This window comes from Rhamphochromis longiceps, linkage group LG20, assembly GCF_057381845.1.
Source record: "Rhamphochromis longiceps isolate RC_006_pf linkage group LG20, R_longiceps_female_GT1.1, whole genome shotgun sequence".
NCBI lineage: Eukaryota > Metazoa > Chordata > Actinopteri > Cichliformes > Cichlidae > Rhamphochromis > Rhamphochromis longiceps.
Genome location: NC_140576.1, coordinates 28819112 through 28837943, shown reverse-complemented (window position 1 = coordinate 28837943; position 18832 = coordinate 28819112). Strand labels below are relative to the sequence as shown.

At 39.3% G+C, this 18832-nt stretch overlaps 1 protein-coding gene across 1 annotated transcript; it reads left to right on the top strand.

Annotated features, from left to right (window-relative positions):
• Positions 1-2506: 2506 nt before the first annotated feature.
• Positions 2507-14733, top strand: LOC146645555 (deoxynucleoside triphosphate triphosphohydrolase SAMHD1-like). The gene is made up of 17 exons (XM_085392583.1): positions 2507-2512; positions 2603-2770; positions 2913-3107; positions 10008-10168; positions 10260-10396; positions 10667-10740; positions 11483-11650; positions 11749-11849; positions 12050-12158; positions 12253-12344; positions 12437-12558; positions 12663-12802; positions 13455-13484; positions 13567-13677; positions 13833-13940; positions 14019-14132; positions 14218-14733. Exons 1-17 carry the CDS (start codon positions 2507-2509, stop codon positions 14233-14235), a joined length of 1854 nt encoding a protein of 617 aa, XP_085248709.1. The 3' UTR covers positions 14236-14733.
• Positions 14734-18832: the final 4099 nt, after the last annotated feature.

Sequence of the window (18832 nt, the reverse complement as noted above, 5' to 3'; positions counted from 1 at the left end):
TAAGGAAGTGGAGCTGAGTAATTGCAAGTTGGAGGTGGAAGCGATGCACCTTAGGGTGGGAGCGCTAGAGCTAGAATGCCAGCCTTGTAGCCCCACCCCTTCACCACTCACACCTGGTCTCCCCCAGGCTCCCCATCAAGATTTTGATGTGGGTAAGCACATTAAATTGGTGCCACCCTTTATTGAGACTGAGGTGGATTCGTTTTTTGCTGCTTTTGAGCGTGTTGCTAATGCTTTGAAATGGCCAGAGGAAGTTTGGGCCTTGCTGCTGCAATGTAGGCTTGTAGGTAGGGCTCAGAAGGTGTGTGCTAGCCTCTCAGCGACTGAAAGCTTGGATTATGATGTTGTTAAAGCTACTGTGTTGCGTGCTTTTGAGTTGGTGCCTGAAGCGTACCATCAGAAATTTTGGCAGTGTGAGAGAGGGGAAAACCAGACTTATGTGGAGTTCACGCGTGAAAAAGGTCTGCTTTTTGATAAGTGGTGTCAGACTAGCACAAAGTCAAGGAGTTTGCACAGTTGGGAATTGTTGCTTTTGGAGGATTTTAAGGGGTGCCTGCCAGAGTGGGTTGTTGTCTATTTAAACGAACAGAAAGTTGAGTCCCTTGCAAATGCAGCAGTCTTGGCGGATGAGTTTGCCTTGACTCACAAAAGTGGTTTTTCATCTCCGACGTGTCGGAGCCCTAGAGTTTCGCCTGGGGGGGGGGCCACGATCACCTCCGGTTTCACGGCGCAGCCCTGCAGGAAGGGGACTACAGATGTTTGTACTGTCATTAACTTGGTCACCTCATTGGTTTTTGTCCAGAGCTAAGGAACAAGGAGGTATTGTAGAGTAAAAACACATCTGGAGTGGGGCCAGTACAGTGTTGTTCTACTGTGGACCACCCTGGGCCAGTGCCAGATGGGGTGTTACCAGTGGAGATAGATGAAATGTTCAAACCTTTTGTCTCTGTAGGTTCTTTTTCACTTTCTGGTGATGCAGCGGAACGGGTTCCAAACTGCATAATAAGGGATCCGAGCGCAAAGCATTCTGTAGCACAGCATGGAATTGTGCCTTACTCTAAGCAGTCGTATTGTGGCTCCGATTTGTTGGTGTGGGGAATTAAGATGAGTATTTTGCACATGCCCCTTCATAGTGTTACCTTGACCTCCCCCTTTGTATCTGGCACGGTGCGGGTGGGGGTGCAAGATCAGCTGCCAATTGAAGGCATTGGCTGGGGGAAAGGTGTTTCCCGCCACTCCTGAAGTCACTGAATGCCCTACTCTGGATGTTTTGTGTCATACCTCTTCTGGAGCCTGCGACTCCACAGTTTTCCTGGCATGTGTGGTTACATGTGCTCAAGCTCGTCTCCTTGGTGATGTGGTGGACATATCTGAGACGTTCTTGGATGGCTCTGAATCACATACTAGCCCTTCCCTGGAGGTAAACGGTGAAAAATCTAGGGTTTTTAGTGTGGCATCAGATGACTTGTGTTTGGCGGTGAAGAGGGAGCAGCTCATTGAGGCTCAACAGTCTGATGATACTTTGTCTGTCTGCTGATCTGCTGCCCTGCAGCAGGTGGCTGTAACCAGTTCTGTGTCCTACCAATTTGACCGGGGGTTCTGTTGCGCAAGTGGACTCCGGTGTCTGGGTTAGAGGGTGATGTGGTCAGTCAGGTTGTTGTGCCGATGGAGTACCGACCCCAGATTTTGAGTCTTGCCCATGAGCATCATCTGTTGGGCCACTTAGTGATTAGAAAAAACATATGACAGAGTGCTCTGCTATTTTTTATTTTATTTTTTTTGGCCAGGGCTTAAATCTGATGTGGCTCATTATTGTCGGTCCTGTCATGTCTGTCAGGTGACTGGCAAGCCCTACCAGGTCATCCCTCCTGCACCATTACATCCCACCCCTATAATAGGTGAACCCTTCGAACATGTCATAGTAGACTGTGTAGGGCCCTTGCCGAAGACCAGGGCAGGTTTCCAGTATGTACTTACCATAATGTGTGCGGCCACATGATTTCCAGAGGCCATTCCCCTGCGATCACTCAGGGCGAAGGCCATTGTGAAAGCACTAGTTTTTTTCTATATTTGGGTTACCAAAACACATTCAAACCGACCAGGGGTTCAATTTCCTGTCTAGGGTTTTTGCTCAAGTTATGTCGGAACTGTCTGTTAAGTACCGGGTGTCTAGTGCTTATCACCCAGAAACTCAGGGGGCATTGGAGCGATTCCACCAGACTCTAAAGGCCATGTTGCGGATGTACTGTGTTGAGACTGGGATGTGGGCCTGCCGTTGTTGCTGTTTGCCATTCGAGAAGCCACACAAGAGTCCCTGGGTTTTAGCCCGGCAGAGTTGGTTTTTGGACACACTGTGCGTGGACCCCTGCGTCTGCTCCAGGAGAGGTGGCTTGCAGACCAGCCCAGACCCGCGCACAATGTACTTGATTATGTGAGTTCGTTTAGGAAGAGGTTGCATGCTGCGTGTGAGCTGGCACGTAACTCGCTTTCTAATGCCCAGAGTAAAATGAAGGTGAGGTATGATAGGAAAACCCTCAAGCGTACCTTTCTGCCTGGTGAGCATGTTTTGGTTTTCCTACCCATCGTGGATTCTTGTCTTCAGCCTCGCTTCAGTGGTCCTTATGAGGTTGAGCGCCAAATCAGTGACATAGATTATCTGATTAAAACCCCAGGTGGGCGGAAAAAGTCCCAGGTCTGTCACATCAACATGTTGAAGAAATATGTGGTCCATGAAAGGAGTCATAGCAACATGGGCTCCCCTGTTGTGACGGTGGGATCACCCACTTACCAACCTGAGGTGGATGGGTTGCATGAGCACCAGGGACCAAGCTCTGGGGCACGCTTGGAAAATTCTAAAATCCTGGAGGATCTTGAGGCTCATTTGTTTTACTTGTTTTATCTTGCTCCTCAAGCTGATGAATACGGTGCTATTGGGTGTCCATGGCTGTGAAGTTTACTTAGACGATATTGTAGTTTATTCACCAACATGGCCAGAGCACATGGACACGCTGCGGGAAGTTTTTGCCCGGTTTAAGGATGCCTGCCTGACAGTGAACCTTGCCAAGTGCGAGTCCAGCAATGCTGTGGTTACCTATCTGGGGGAACAGGTGGGACAGGGGCAGGTACTCCCTCTAACGGACAAGGTCCAGGCCATTTTGGATTTCCCAGTACCAACAACACAGCGTCAGCTGCCATAATGGTTATTCCTTTAACTGCCTTGTCAAGTCCGCCATGCCTCTTTTTGTGGAACTCAGACTGTCAGAAAGCGTTTGACTCAGCCAAAGCCCTGTTGTGCAGTGCCCCATTGTTAGGTGCCCCTGATTTTACTCGCACTTTCAAATTAGCAGTGGATGCCAGTGCTTATGGTGCAGATGCTGTACTTTTGCAGGAGTATCATCGGGGAATTGATTACCCAGTGCGCTACTTCTCAAAAAAGTTCAATAAGCATCAGATAAATTATAGCACAATTGAGAAGGAGACTCTAGCATTACTCTTGGCCCTCCAACATTTCCAGAATTACAAGCCTTGGTGGGGTCGTTCTCATATTGTTTGCCTACCTCCGAGCGTACACCTTGGATCATTCAGTGGAAAACGTCTGGTTTATTTTCCTGATGGTGTATTTCATGGTTATTCCTTCTAGAAACCTGATTGCTAGCCTAGCTAGATGACAAAAACCAGGTGTAGGTAATACTAGTTAACATGTTTTATTAACATTAGTTGTCACTATTTTCCACAGTAGAAAGGCTGCAGAAGATTGTCACCTTAAATCAGACAACAATTGTATAGTTATTCTACTACCTATTGTTTTTTTTTTCATACTGTGGGTGATGAAAAATCTCCTGAATCTGTTGGAATAAACAAAATCAGAATATAGTTTTCATACATACTTGAATTATATGCACTAACAGGGCCAAATTGAGTTGCTGAACAGTCCTCAGAAAACCGTATCACAAAAAATTGGCGCTTTCAAGAGTACGTTTGCTAATCTTAACGCCATGTGATTCAGCTAATAACACAAGGATTTCATCATTTGTGAAGCCACGCTGAAAATACTCAGCAATTTGTGCATTCATGACTGGCTGTAATACTGGTAGCTTAGCTGTAGCATTTGTAGCTGAGGGCTTCAGCTTCCAGGTAACAAGGAAATGGCGTCAGTCACGTAGATTACTGATCGGCAGTAACTCTTAATTTCGAGTTACTTTTCTTAAAATTTTGAGTTAATAAATTAAAATTTCGAGTTAATAAGTTGAAATTTCAAGAAAGATAGGATACCTTTTTTTTAGTGGCGGAAATGGGCTTCCACAGCTCCCGCTTCCTCGTCATCATCAACAACACACAAGCATACAAGTGTGCGTATTTAAAAATAAAGCAGGAGCAAAACAAAGTTTGGTACTCACATTTTTATCATCAATCAAACCCATCGAAATCCTCATCCTCTGTGTCTGAATTGAACAGCTGCGCTAAATCTCCATCAAACATGCCAGGTTCACTTTCTTTACTGTCAGAGTCACTTTCCTTACATACACCTCCCTCAGCCACTCTTTCATCATTTCCTCATCCATCCAGCCCTTTTCATTTGCCTTAATGATGATTCCTGCTGGAAACTTCTCTTTAGGCAAAGTCTTTCGCTTAAAAATCACCATAGGCGGCAGTTTCTGTCCATTAGCATGGCAGCCAAGCACAACAGTAAAAGAAGACTTTTCATACCCCGTTGTGCGTATCGCTACCGTGCTGGTCCCCTTCTTCTCCACAGTGTGACTCACCGGGATGTCAAAAGTGAGCGGGACCTCGTCCATGTTTGTGATGTGGCTGGGCTGGATGTGTTTGTCGCCGATGTGTTTGCTGCAGTAGGAGCGGAAGATGGCCAGCTTTTCCTTATAATCCGCTGGAAGTTGCTGCGCTACCGTAGTCCTGGTCCGGATGGAAAAATGGCACCGTTTCATAAAACAAAAGCACCAAGACGGACCTCCTTGGAAATGTTCATCTCTTCAGCTAGTGAAACTGCTTTTAGCCGAATGGTGACCGTCGAAACGCTTCTCCCGCTCGTTCTTTGCTCGATGATCCACCGCTCGAGTCTTTCCTCCAACTCGGGCCACCTCGCCTTATGTCCGCGGAAACTCAGCTGCGTTTTCTTGACCTGCCGGAGCTTGTTTTCTAGCTTCCTCCATTTGCGAACCATCAATTCATTAATCTTAAATTCTCTCGCCGCTGCTCGATTTCCATGTTCCTCCGCGTAGCTGATGGCCTTCAGTTTAAACTGTGCTTCGTAAGCGTGTCTCTTTGCCATTTTCAGGGTTGTTAAAACAACGATGTCCTGCATAACGCACATACCTGTTCTTTTATACAGGTATGTGCGATAAAGTCAACGCACACACTTCACCCTTTAGCGTTCTCATGGTGTTCTCTACTACGTCCTCATTACAACACACAGGGCGCACTGCGCTATAGGGCGCGCTGTACTTTTTGAAGAAAATCTAAGACTTTTAAGTGCGCCTTATGGTTGTGAAAATACGGTACTCACTTGTGAGTGAGTTAGTGTTAGAATTTCTGCATTTGATTTTGTTACTTTCTTAATTTTTCTTATTTTGTCTTTTGTTAAATTTTAGATTTGATACATTGTCAACCATTGTTTTAAAAAAATTAAAAAAAATTGTTCATATTTTTAAAAAGCAGAGTACCAAAAAGATGAATTTTCTTGCCATGAACAAATCATCTTCGTTTTTTTGTTTTTTTTTTTTTCAACTTTATTATGAAACAAAATCAACTTTAAACAATCGGCCATTATAAGACAAATAAGTCAAAGTCAACAGAAACAGCAACAATTCACAAAGTCTTCACATTTAGCAAGAATATGAATTTATACTGTCATGGTCCTGCGGCCATGACTCAGTGACTTTGTGTTTATGTTCTTTATTGTTATTACTTTCATTATTATTCGTGGCTGTTTTGGGATGGTTTGTGTTTGGGATTTTAGATACTGGGTTCTGGGTTTGTGCTCCCTCTATTGGTCCCTGGTGTTAGTGTTCCCCTGTCTCGTCAGGTTAATCAGGTCCAGCTGTTTCCCCCACCTGTGTGTGATTTCCCAGTGTCTCTCTGTGTACTTATAGTGTGTGTTTTCCTCTGCTCCTCGTCGCGTCGTCTGTGTTCATACCCGGTGAATTTCCCTGCGTGCTCTCCCTGCTGTTCTCCCTTCATGTTCAGGTTTGCCACTCCTTTGTGTAGTTTCTCCCAGTTTAGTTCATCCTTAGTTCTGTTTGCCATCTCCACTTTATGTTCAGTATTGTCAATAAATCACCCTTCACATCTGAAATAGTGCTGCGTTTGAGTCCTCCTTCCACTCTTCACACGGCCGCTGCCCCGAGCCGTGACATTTCTAATAATCACAGTTATTTCTAGTAACATAATTAGGAATACTTTATTGAAAATAAATAATGTTCCTACGCACAGGTTTCACAGCAGTGATGTGAAAATGTGAAGGTGTGTAATCGGGAGGAGAGAAAGTGCCACATCCATAAACAGAGAGACAGAAAAACAGGATGGGAGCAAAGGGTGGAGAAGAATCATAAAACACTAAACAAATATATCTGTATATAGAGAGAGGAACTTGCAGTACATAGCAATCAGAACTTCATGTTGCTGACAGAGACATCCTTCTTGTGCAGACTGAAGTTCAATCGCCATGGCCAAGGTAATTAAAACAGACTTTAAAATATTACATTTTAGAGTTTTAAATGGCAGTTTTAATGTCTGAAAATTGTTGGTCTTATACCTTATACCTGATTAGAAGTGCTCAGTGTAAGGATCATTATTATCTGTGTCCTTCAATAAACAGTGATGATGTTTTTATTTTATTTTATTTTTTTAAATCCATAGTCAATCTTAAATAAGATCCCTAAAAAGTTATTACTAGTCATTACTAAAAACAGGTCCTATGTCAGCACATCTATGCATACACTGAATTTTGTTCTGTGTTGAAGAAAGATTTGAATTTTTATTGATTTTTAATGCACAACAGTCCAAAGGTCTCGTAGCTTCCATCAGATTAGTGTCAGTTTCTTTTTGTGTTTAGAGGAAGGCCAATAACACTGAGGTTTATATACTCAAATGTATCCCTGGAGTTGAATTTGCTTTCCAAGCACATGTTTAAATACCTTCCAGTAAAAATGAGCCTGCACTGCACTTGCTCCATTTTCGAACCAAAATGTTTTTTGAAATATTCGTAACTTCATCCTAAAATTTTAACTACTTTGTACCTGAACTGTACCTGAACAAACATCATCAAGATGTTTGTCTACATGCTTGCAAAAAGTGAGGGGTATAAAAAGTCTTCTTTTTTTCACTGAATATCCTTTTTTTATATTGAGCTATATTTGGTTAGGGCAAACTAATCTAGTGATTACTATTCTGTCCTTGCAATGAGATCTCATTTTCAAAGCTCATTGTTTCTGCTTCAAAGCAGAAGTGAGCTCATAATTAATAAATCAGTTAAAATGTCCTTACCTCACCTACAAAAGAAGTGCACACTCAAACTTATCACTGGATTCATGAAGCATGTGCAGTGACCAGTTTTGCTCACAATAACTGCATAAGAGGAGACAAATACCCCAGTCTCAAGAAACAGAGGAGCATCATGTCATGATGCCATCACCTCAGTGCTACTGTTTTGTTTTTTTTTTTATTTCAATAAAGGTAATACATACTATTAGTGATATTGTAAAAGTGAGTGAGATTTTTTGTTTTTTTATTTCTTGATTGGCTCCATCAGTCTTGTGTTGTGGCTGCCTGTGGAGTTCTGAAAGTGAAATTCCTAGAAATATATGTGTAATGATGTCACAGCAAAAATGACAGAGCAGGTGGGGTCATATCTACCAACTATCTTCACCAGACATTAGTGTAAACTAGCTACTGATCAAGAGGCACAGTATCAGTTTGGAACTGAAAGGCATTGACAGTGAAGGTATTTTAGTGGTTGACTTTATCAGAGATGTATTTGTAGGAGCTTCCATTAAAGAACACAAAACAATTTCAGGATTACATGGTAGAATAGTTTGGAATACTGCAGCTCTTGCCTCTGGATAGGTCTACCTGATACTCCCATGTTAGTTTTCTTCCTATATCATCATAATAATAACATTGGCCCAGGATCGTGATTTTCACAGGATAACCGATGCCCTCTAGAGGACTACATATATCCCACAACATGCTAGAATGGCAATTTATAACATCTAGCCCACAAAATACAGTTTTTGTTTTAGTTGTGAGTGTGATGCTATTCCTTCAATAGTTTGTTTGAAGTCCTAAGTAGGTGAAATAAAATACGTACTTCCCCTAATTCTCCTAAGCATTGTACTAATACCATTTCATACCATAAAATAGTCACACAGTGGGCCCATCTATTCAGAGCCATTTATTGCAAAGTTGATTTAACAGTATTGCCAGAATGTTCAAGGTTCCTTTATTACATGTTGCCACCATTTGGAGGTACGAGGACTGCGAACAGGAAATAGTAACTTCCAAACCTCTTTATAGTAGGGAGGAATTGGGCTCTTACTAAGCAGTAAGAAACAGAGGGCAGTTTGTCAGTCTTTTGTTTAAATAGCCTTTTAGTCATTGTGAATAAACTTCTGTATTTGTGATTTTTGTGTCGAAGCCTCAGAAGTGATAAACAGAATATCGTCATATTTTGGTTATGAGTATCGAGTATAAACTAATTAATTACTTGTATGGTTTGTTCTTAGGGGAGGGGCTTAAGCTTTATGAGGCTGAGTTCCTGAGGGTGGAGTTCACGGTGGCTCTGTAAGAATAAAGGCTGGTCGGCCTTTGAAATTATCTGTAGTTGATTTATAAGTCTCCTTCATTTTTTTTTAACAGTTTGTTTGTACAAATTTCTTTTTGGTTGTTCATACCACCAACCTGTGCCGCCTGACTATCAGTATTTCTTCTTTTTTTTGTAAACAAATTGCACCTCGGGTGAAGAGAATCCCTGGTTCCACTGCATCTGTGACCCCCTTAATGCGCCCTCTGGATTTGTGCTCCACTTGAGTCTAAGTCCTAAAGAGCTCACACAGTCACAGAAATTTTTAATATTTTACTTTTATATCAAAACCACATTTATTCTTCTTCAGCATCCCCTAATTTATCTGCTCATGATGCTTTTAGGAAAAAAAAACATGCATTAAACCTGCACTTTCACATTACCCACAGTATTATTATTATTTAAGACATTGTTGCCTCACTGGGAGGGTGTGCTTGTTTTTAAGGCACTAATTTGTGCTACTTGATAGTAATAATTATTGAGATAAACTGAGTAGCTACATCTTGGTATAGAAATCAGTGCACTGTTAGTAGAACAGTAAAAAACTTTCCACTCCCATGTTTACATATTTGCAAATGTGTCATCAGGCTAAATGCCCCCCAAAATACTGGCACTGTGCCTCTTTAGTAAAATCCAACAGAAGTGACTGCCCCTTGTGCAAAGCACTAGTAAATGTACACCTAAACATCACATCACAGCTTTGACCAATTTTTTTTTTTTGTCTCTATGGGCTTTCTTGCATCACATATGCTTAAAGTGTTTGTTTGGTAGCATTTTGCAGTAAAATATTAAACAGAAAAAAGGTAAGTTGTAGATTATGGTTTTTAGGAAATACTTTATGTTGTTCATGTTTAATTCCTTAACATTATTTGTTTAATTCTATGACTCTTTTCCCTCTTGCTTTGGAAAATAAATGGGTGTGTGGGTGCAGTCCTGAGCAGCACACAGCATTACATGCTTTACTGTTACCTTTTGGTTTTTCAACAGCTGTTATTAATCCATCCACATGTACCTTTTTAATGGTTATGGTATATTGAGCCTGTTGGCAGTCTATGACAAATAAGAAGTGAAATATAGTAACAAATCAAATTAAGGGAGAATAAATTTAAAATAAAAAAAAAGACTCAGCACTACTACTCATCTTTAGATAGACACAGTTTATCAAAAAAATTCCTTTCTTTTTTTCACTCAGGTGTTTAATGATCCCATCCATGGCCACATCGAGTTACCTCCACTTCTTGTCAAGATCATAGACACACCCCAGTTTCAGAGACTACGAAAAATCAAGCAACTTGGGGGCGGTTATTATGTTTTTCCAGGAGCGTCACACAACCGCTTTGAGCACTCAGTTGGGTATGTCAACATGTTTGGAGTTACACATTTTTTGATAAATTGTTTGTTTTTTCAGTTTGCTTCATGGTGAACTGTGTGTTTTGTGATACAGAGTGGGGCATTTGGCAGGAGAGCTTGTAAAAGCTTTGAGGGCAAAACAGTTAGAGGAGCCGTCACTGAACTCAGAATCCCTCATCAATGACCGAGATGTCCTTTGTGTGCAGATTGCAGGCCTTTGCCATGACCTGGGTAAATCATACAGTTTTTCAGTATTACATGCATTATATTGAAGATGTGAGGTGGCTCCATCATGTAGTCCATGCACCCCTCCTTCAAACAAGTTGTTCTGTTTGAAAGTTGGAGGAGACTGTTTTTTCCTGGAAATTTACAAAAGTATTAATAACCAAATATAATCAAATAGGTTTTTATTTGATTTTTGTCAGTGCCTGACAGGAATTTATCACAAGTCACCCAATCTGAAGTTCACACATTCACCTTTTTTTCCCCCTTCAATTCAAGGTCACGGGCCCTTTTCTCATGTCTTTGATGGAATGTTCAACCCTCAAGCAGACCCAAATGGTGAAAAATGGGAGGTAAGAAAGAAAAATATTAGTTTCAGTTTGTGTGAAATGGGTCGTAGCAGTCATTCCAAAAACTGAAACATATATAAAAATACAGAAAAAAATAGAAATGGACCAGCAATTATTTTTGCTGTTTTTCTGGTCTCACTGACCACTTGAAGCACTACAAAACTTTATTTCCACACACTTTGAGCACTTTCTCTACTTTGAGAAGTACCTGGAGGAAATCCAAAGTCCATACAGAATAAATACAGGTTCACTGAGTTAGCTCCACTGTGACTGAAGACTGAAAACTTAAAACAAACTGTCTCTGTCCAAAGTTAGGAAAATTTGAGCCTCTGTAAAAGAAACTGAAGAATACTAATTTAGATGGATGTAAAAGCAAAAAACAAAAAACAAAATCATATTGGTGCAGGCAGGTGGTGAAAAGAAGAACAGTAAATCTCTCCTTTTGTTACTGCTGTCAATATTTTGCATCTATTATCATGGGGCTTTTATTTGTTTAAATAAAATTTAATTAATAAATTTGCCAAGTAACATTAGCTACAGCAGTTCCACTAAATGGTAAATTAACAATGAACATGCATTTCACAGGTTAGAATTGTGACTGTTACATTTGAAATTTGAAATGCATATAAATATTGTTTGATTACTTATTACCTGAGAAGTTAACCTGTGTTTTTGTTTGTTTGTTTTGGGGGGGGTCCACTTTGAATCTGTGATCATTAAAATGCTTGCCTTTGTGTTCTTGCAGCATGAGGATGCCTCTATATTAATGTTTGATCACCTAGTGGATGACAATAAACTGACGCCAGTGATGAATGAGTACGGATTGATAACAGAAGGTGACAATGAGAATGACCTGGTGTTTATCAAGGAGATGATTAAAGGATCTGTGAAGAACGATCCACCTCTGAATGAGGTATTCATCGTTTTTTTGTGTGAATGTTTTGAAATCAGTCAGGATTATTCCTGGAAAAAACTGTGCCTAATGTTATTATTCTGGCTTCATCTCCACAGCAGTTGTATAAAGGTCGAAACAATGAAAAATCCTTTCTCTATGAAATTGTGGCAAACAAACAAAATGGAATAGATGTGGACAAGTTTGACTACTTCGCAAGGTGAAGCTTGCTATCCAGTAAAACTGTCCTCTTTTAACTTGTATTGCTAAATTTCTCTGTATCAGTTCCTGTTGAACATCAACAATATTCAATAATGTTTGTTTTACTACACAATATGAAGAATCTCAGGAATACTTTGAACCTCTTTGTGGGGGGAATGGTTGTTTTTTGAAATCCACATCTTCTCACTCCTATTTCAGGGATTGCCACCACCTGGGCATCCAGAACAACTTTGACCATCGACGCTTTATCGTATTTGCCAGAGTGTGTAATGTGGACGGGCAGTTACACATTTGTTCTAGAGACAAGGTGCTGACCTGTTTTTTTTTTTTTAATTAATTTTGAAAAGAGCGAGCTATTTATCTCATTATCTGTGACTAAACTATAGGCATGCTTTCAACAGGAAATGGCAAATCTGTATGACATGTTCCACACAAGAAACTCTCTCCACAGAAGAGTCTACCAGCACAGAGTAAAAATGGCAGTAGAGATTATGTGAGTACCTGTAGTTCAGGTGTCAGTACTACACAACATTTAATTTGTCTACTGTCTCACCTAAAACTGACATGTTGGCCATTTTTATTCAGGATTAAAGACGCTCTCTTAAAAGCAGATCAGGATCAACACTTCCAAATTAAATGGGCAAAAGGGAAGGCGTGCTGTCTCTCCAAAGCTAAAAAGCACATGGAGGCATACACCAACCTGACAGGTAGAGGATTTGAAGTGTGGTGTTTAAAATTAACTACTCATTTAACTTTTAAAACATCTGAAGTTGTCTATACACGCATTTTATTTGTTCTGTTTGCTCTGTAGATGAAGTGATTGAACAAATACTCCACCATGGTGCTTGTGCTTGTTCAAATGAATCCACCTCTTCCTCTCTGGAGGAGGCAGCACAGATTATACAGAGGATAATGTATCGAGATTTGTACCAGCTTGTGGGTGAAATAAAGGTCTGCAGTTAGATTTTCATGTGTTTGTATTACAAGTTCACTATTGACAGCTGAAGATGTTTTCTTATCTACAATTTCTAAACCTGACATTATGAATATGCAGTCATGGCCAAAAAGTTTTGACAATGGAACAAGTTTTTCATGTGCATGGCTGCAAAAAACGTTTAGCAACAATAAATTTTTGTTGCTAATGTTGCTTGATGAAAGGGATTTCAATACATAGTCTTTAATAGTTATTCCGTAAACCTCTCTTATTAGCCCAGTTTAATCTCCATGTTTATTCCCTGTTGTTGTTAATAAAATCAACCTAATATAAAGCCTGGTGTCAGCACGTGATATGTGACTGGCTTTTCTGACATTGCCTTTACACACATGCCCTAACAGGAGCTAGACAGGTATACACTACTACTACTTTCTGAGTATTTTTTCTATGTGTGAACTAAAACACCAAGCTGTAGATTTAAATATTTTAAAGTCTTGGAAGACCTAAGAAAGTCTTGAATTTAGGAATCTAAGAAAAGTCCAGTTTCAAACAGAAAAAAAATTGAAAATTGAGAAACACATGGAAGGAGTGTAATGTAAAGGTTCTCTTACTGTTACCAATACTGAACAAATCTCTGTCTTCTCACTCCATTTTTTCTGACTTTCTCAGCTCAAGACAAAAGACCAAGAGAAAGCAGAGGTAAGAATGAGGATTCATTATAAAACAAGATTAACAAATCAATAATAAGATAAAGGCTCATGTTCTCTCTTCCTTACTTCAGGACGTGACTAAACGTTTAAAAACAGAACTGGCTAAAGTCATTCCTAAGGATGGAAAACAGGATGGAAAACAGGATGGAAAACAGGTTGAAAACGACAACTTTGAAGTTAAAGTGAGTTTTTAATTTAATTGCCTTCAATAAGTCTTTTCTTAATATCTTGGATTTTGTTAATAATCATTTGTTTCAAAAGATGTTGCGAACCTCCAATGAGCCATTATTTACATGTGAATATAAACACCAGCTTCTCTGTCACACTTCTCTTTTAGGTTGCCAAATTTGACTATGGAAAGAACAACGAAGACCCGATCCGTAACTATACATATTTCTACAGGAAGTTTAACCCTACCATTGGATTCAAGATCAAGCCAGAAGAGGTCAGAATCACAGTGCATATATAGGGCAACTTTCTGCTGCACATTTTGTCATTTTTATGTCACTGTCCTTGTTGTCAGGTATCCAATCTTCTCCCAGAATGCTTTTCTGAGAAGCATATTAGGGTTTACTGGAAGAGACGTAATGATAAGCGTCTGGAAGATGCAAAGAAGTGCTTCGAGGCTGTGAAAAAGGTATTAATATTAGAGTCCTAATTACAAATTACAGATTTATAACTTTGCCTTTTTGGTTGTACTAATGAACTTTATATAAATACAGGAGGTGGAGGAGAATTAGAGTGACGTCAAAAAAGCAACACCAGGAGACGCCCAGTGAATCTGAAGATGTTAAACATTCAGACACTAAGTTTTAGCGATACTGCAGAGATTCTGAAACAGGAATTTAAATCATAAAAGTTAAGTACTTTGTCTATTTTACAATATCTTCTTTTTGTTTTTTGTCTTTTATTTTAACTAAGTGGTTTAGTTTGGAAATTAAATATAACCAATATATTTACATAGTGAATGATTTGTAAATCTTCCACATCTCCAGTTGATATGGTTTTGTGGTTAGCAAGGCTTTTTTACTTTCTTCAATATGTATCAATGTGAAGTAAGAACCTAAAATCTAAAACAAGTCATGTATTGAATAAACTATATATCACGCAATTTTCACTATTATATTATATCATATAGCTCAGCTCTGATCAATATATGGTTAAGACAAGCATTGGGTATTCTTGTGAGTTTTGACTGTGTGAAAATTTATTCTTTATTATGTAATGGGTCTCTAAATGAAAACCTACCAAAGGTTAATTGAAACTTTTAGCTGTTTTACTGTTTAGATGTGTTTGTTGATTTCTGGTCTATTCAAAATAAAAGCTCCTTTTCTCTTTCTGTTGTATCATTTTGAAGTTACACCAAAAGAAGAAATTTTGATATAATGCTATATTTATAAAAGTGTATATTGACTTCCCATACATACAACGATGGAAAAAAGGTAAACATTTTAGTTTACCTTACTTTCCTAATTTAAAGGCCATTTATTTCCCATTTTATGGGGCATTTTCTCCTATCAATAACAGATGATAAACTGGTATTAAAAAGATCATCCAAGGCTGAGCCAAAGGAGGGAGGTTGCAGGAATTAGGCTGGGGAAGAAGCACTGATGCTATCAGGCTAGAAATGCACCTATTCTTAACAGCTACATATTCAGCTAAGTGTTTTAACATCAGTCTACAATGTGGCAGGGTGTTGGAGTGGGCACCAGGTATTTATGACAACAGCTGATTAACAACAGCTGGTGACTTGAAGGTCCACACCTTACTACTGCAAACAAGCATCTACAGGCAGAACATACAGGAAGTAAAAGGTGAGGGACAGAGTGCACAGCCAGATACTAGAAAACTGAGGTAGAGCTTTAAGACATGTCCAAGCATGTGGTTTATATTTATGATTTTTGAGAAAATAACACTAAATCAAATTACTGATGGTGAATAGGAACAAGTTCAAGGTATAATGGATGACTAAAAATCCAGCAGCAGGTTTACAGTTTACATTTATGAGAGTGAATTGTAAGCACCAAAACTGATGGTAGAATTGATTCAAATGGGGTTATCATTAGTACATTAGTATCATTAGATATAGTTATAAGAAATTAGAGAAAAAAATTATAACTATGCAAATATTTATTTTACTTGTTTTATAAACCATTCAATTAATTAATCAAAGTAAATAGAATAAAATTGCTACACTTGTATTTTAAATATTTAAAGAACAGAGCAGACTACTATACAGTGTTGTTTGATCCGTGTGCTTTACCGCATAGCGTCCATGATAATGACCGTCTCTCCTTGACAGCTCCGACGTTTTTAATCGATATGAAGTTACTGTACATAACACCGCCTTTTTTACGCGTTTACGTCACCGAGTCACTTTATGTCAAGCCTATTCAAATGGCGGCCCGCGGGCCAAATGCGGCCCAGAAGCAACCTGCGAGTGGCCCTGCCTGTTGTCCTGGCAGAAACACAGAGAAAACCAGGGGCGGAGCGTGGGGGTGGCTTACGGGGCTTAAGCCCGGGTTGTTTTGTCAGAAGCCCGGGGTATTTTGGAGTGTAATTTTTTCATAGTTAGATGCCTGGCTGACAACTGTATAAAACAAAAAGTACACACAATATTCGAAGCACATAGTGCACACTGTGGGAATTTACGACTGTGCGTGAATCCCCCCCTGATATTGGTATGATCCAAGCTCAGGCACTAAGCGACTGAGCGAGGGGGCGGGGGGAGCTGCTGCCCGTGAGTGCGCTGTTGGAGAAACAGAGCCAGCCATACTAAGGAGAGCTTAAGTTTGACCAGTTACCAAAGCAAATCATTCGTACCGTACAAATAATGTAAATATGACGGTGCATCACGAAAGATTGATATGAAACTGATCACTTGACCAATATTATTTTACTTGCTCTTCAAGTGAATCAACAAATGGCGAAATGAAAAGCCGAACAAATGCTATTTTTTAGAGAGTCTTAGCTTACGTGTGTTTATTTCATATTTTCAGTTCTTACCCTCCCCGACTAATTCGGTTTCAGTTATGTACTGAAACATAAGAATGGACATTAGAGGCTTCTTTCAAAGAAAAAACTCAGGTAAATGTTATTTTATATATTATGCTTTGTATGTTGTTCAGTATATTTCTATGCAAAACAAGAGGGATTTCAGTACACAGCAGGATATTCACATTTGTAACCAGATATTTACATACACTTTAGGGAGAAAACATAAAACATTTTTACTGCACAACATCAATTTAGAGTAAACTTTTGTTTTAGATAAATATTGAAATATCTTTTGAATTAGTTAAATGTCAGAATAAAGAGAGACAGAGCTGTCTATTTTTTATTACTTTCATTAAATTTAGGAGTACATATACACTAAGTTTATTGTTAATTAATAAGAAAACTCCAGACGATTCCATTCTGAGCTGAAGAAGCTTCTGATAGGTTAGTAGAGTCCATGTGAGTAAATTGGTGGCACAGCTGTGGATGCATATAAGGCAAAACACAAAGCCTGTTTCTGTGACATGGGAAAATCAAGAGATGTCAACCAAAACACCAGGAAAAGAACTGTGGAGCTCCATAAGTGTGGCTCAGTTTGAATACAATTTGGTGCCATTTGCAATTAAAAAACACAGACAGTTTCTCTCTTTACTCTTAAAGTTAACAAATATGTTTTTATATTTATCAATCTAAAAAAATAAACATTTAGTCTGATTTGATGTTACAATTAAAAAAGTGTTTGTGTTTTGATCTGAAGAGTTTGTAAATATCTGGTTTCAACTGTATATTTGATGATTGTCAGCACAAAGAGAGAGAGAGAGGAGAATGAGGACAGAACAGAGATGAACAAGAGCAGGTGAGACACACATGTTAGTCAAATGGTTGCTTACTAAAAGTATCACTGTATCATAGGTACTCATGTATCTCGTACCTAGTGTTTCTTTTTAGGTTTGCTATTTTTCAAATTCTATATTTATTAAGTTCTGCAGGCTTGTTTGCACAACAAGGCTAAATAATTATATAAACTTTTCTCAATCTAAATATTGTACTTTGGTAGAATTAAATAAATAAGTGTAGTGCAGGTCTATGATGATTTTTAGTGCTACTATCATCTAGTTCTGATTGTGGTTATGTCTTGGTTAAGTCCTCAGTAGTCCTGCTTTTGAACTGTTGTAGTCCTGTTTTAATTCTGGATCAGTTCTGCGTCTGGTTGAATTGGGGTTTAGTCCCCGTGTCTTGATACAGCCCCGACTTCGTTCTGTCTTGCTGCTTAATTAAAAAACTAGTTTAAGGTGTCCTGCATGTGTGATGTATATATTTCCCTATATGAAGTCATTCTTTTTTGAACAAAACTCAAAACAGAGCCTATTAATCTTTCAGTCATTTCTACACCCCCCCCCCCTCAAAAAAAAAAAAAAAATCCCACATGCATACTACCCTTTAGGGCTAAGCCCCGGGTGTTTCAAATGTCTGGCTCCTCCTCTGGAGAAAACGCAAAAAATTTATTCATTAATTAATTTAAAAAATTTTAAAAATTCCTACAGCGTAGTGTAGACTGTGAATGCAACACTCCTAGCAGCCTAGCAATATTTAACCCACAATGCACCGTGATGTAAACATATTAAACAATCATTGTAATATATGATGCGACAACAGCATGTCTTTCTCACTCCTAAAGCGCAAAATGAAACTGACAATGAAAACTGTCGGTTTAACCCTGCCTGGACTGACAAATGCTTATTCATTTTACCGAGTTTAATAATCTTACAACCGGAGTTGTACTACCATGGTGAGGGTCCTGTACAGCCCAAGAGAGAGCTGCAGCATCTTCCCTTCCTGCTTCTTGGCGAAGAAAAAAAGACCTTTCACAGATTCTGAAACGGTGAAATACTGCATGCTGGCCGTGGTGGATGCGGTGAAAAGTGATGAATAAATTAAAGTAAGTGTGACATCTGCTATTAAAAACGTACCCCTGTAGGACAGTTCAAATATTCGTAGAGTTGAAGTTCTGGCGTCAGACGAGTTTGAAATGCTGTTAGATGACCTGAAGAAAACTGATGTAATGTCTATAGCAGGAGGTCACAGACAGAACTGATAATGCACAGTTGTGCGTATATGTCCGTTTTTTGGATGGGAAATTGCTCGGCTTACTACCGTTAGAGGGACACACAGCTGGCGAAATAATGTTTGAGAAGATTTCAGCTCTTTTTGAGGAAAATGGTTTGGATATGAAGCGTGTCTGTATACTTGTGACGGATGGGACTCCATCCATGGCAGGAAAAGTGAGTGGTCAGCGAAATATTTATTTTAATTTGAAAGGGAATTATCAAAATGTTTTTT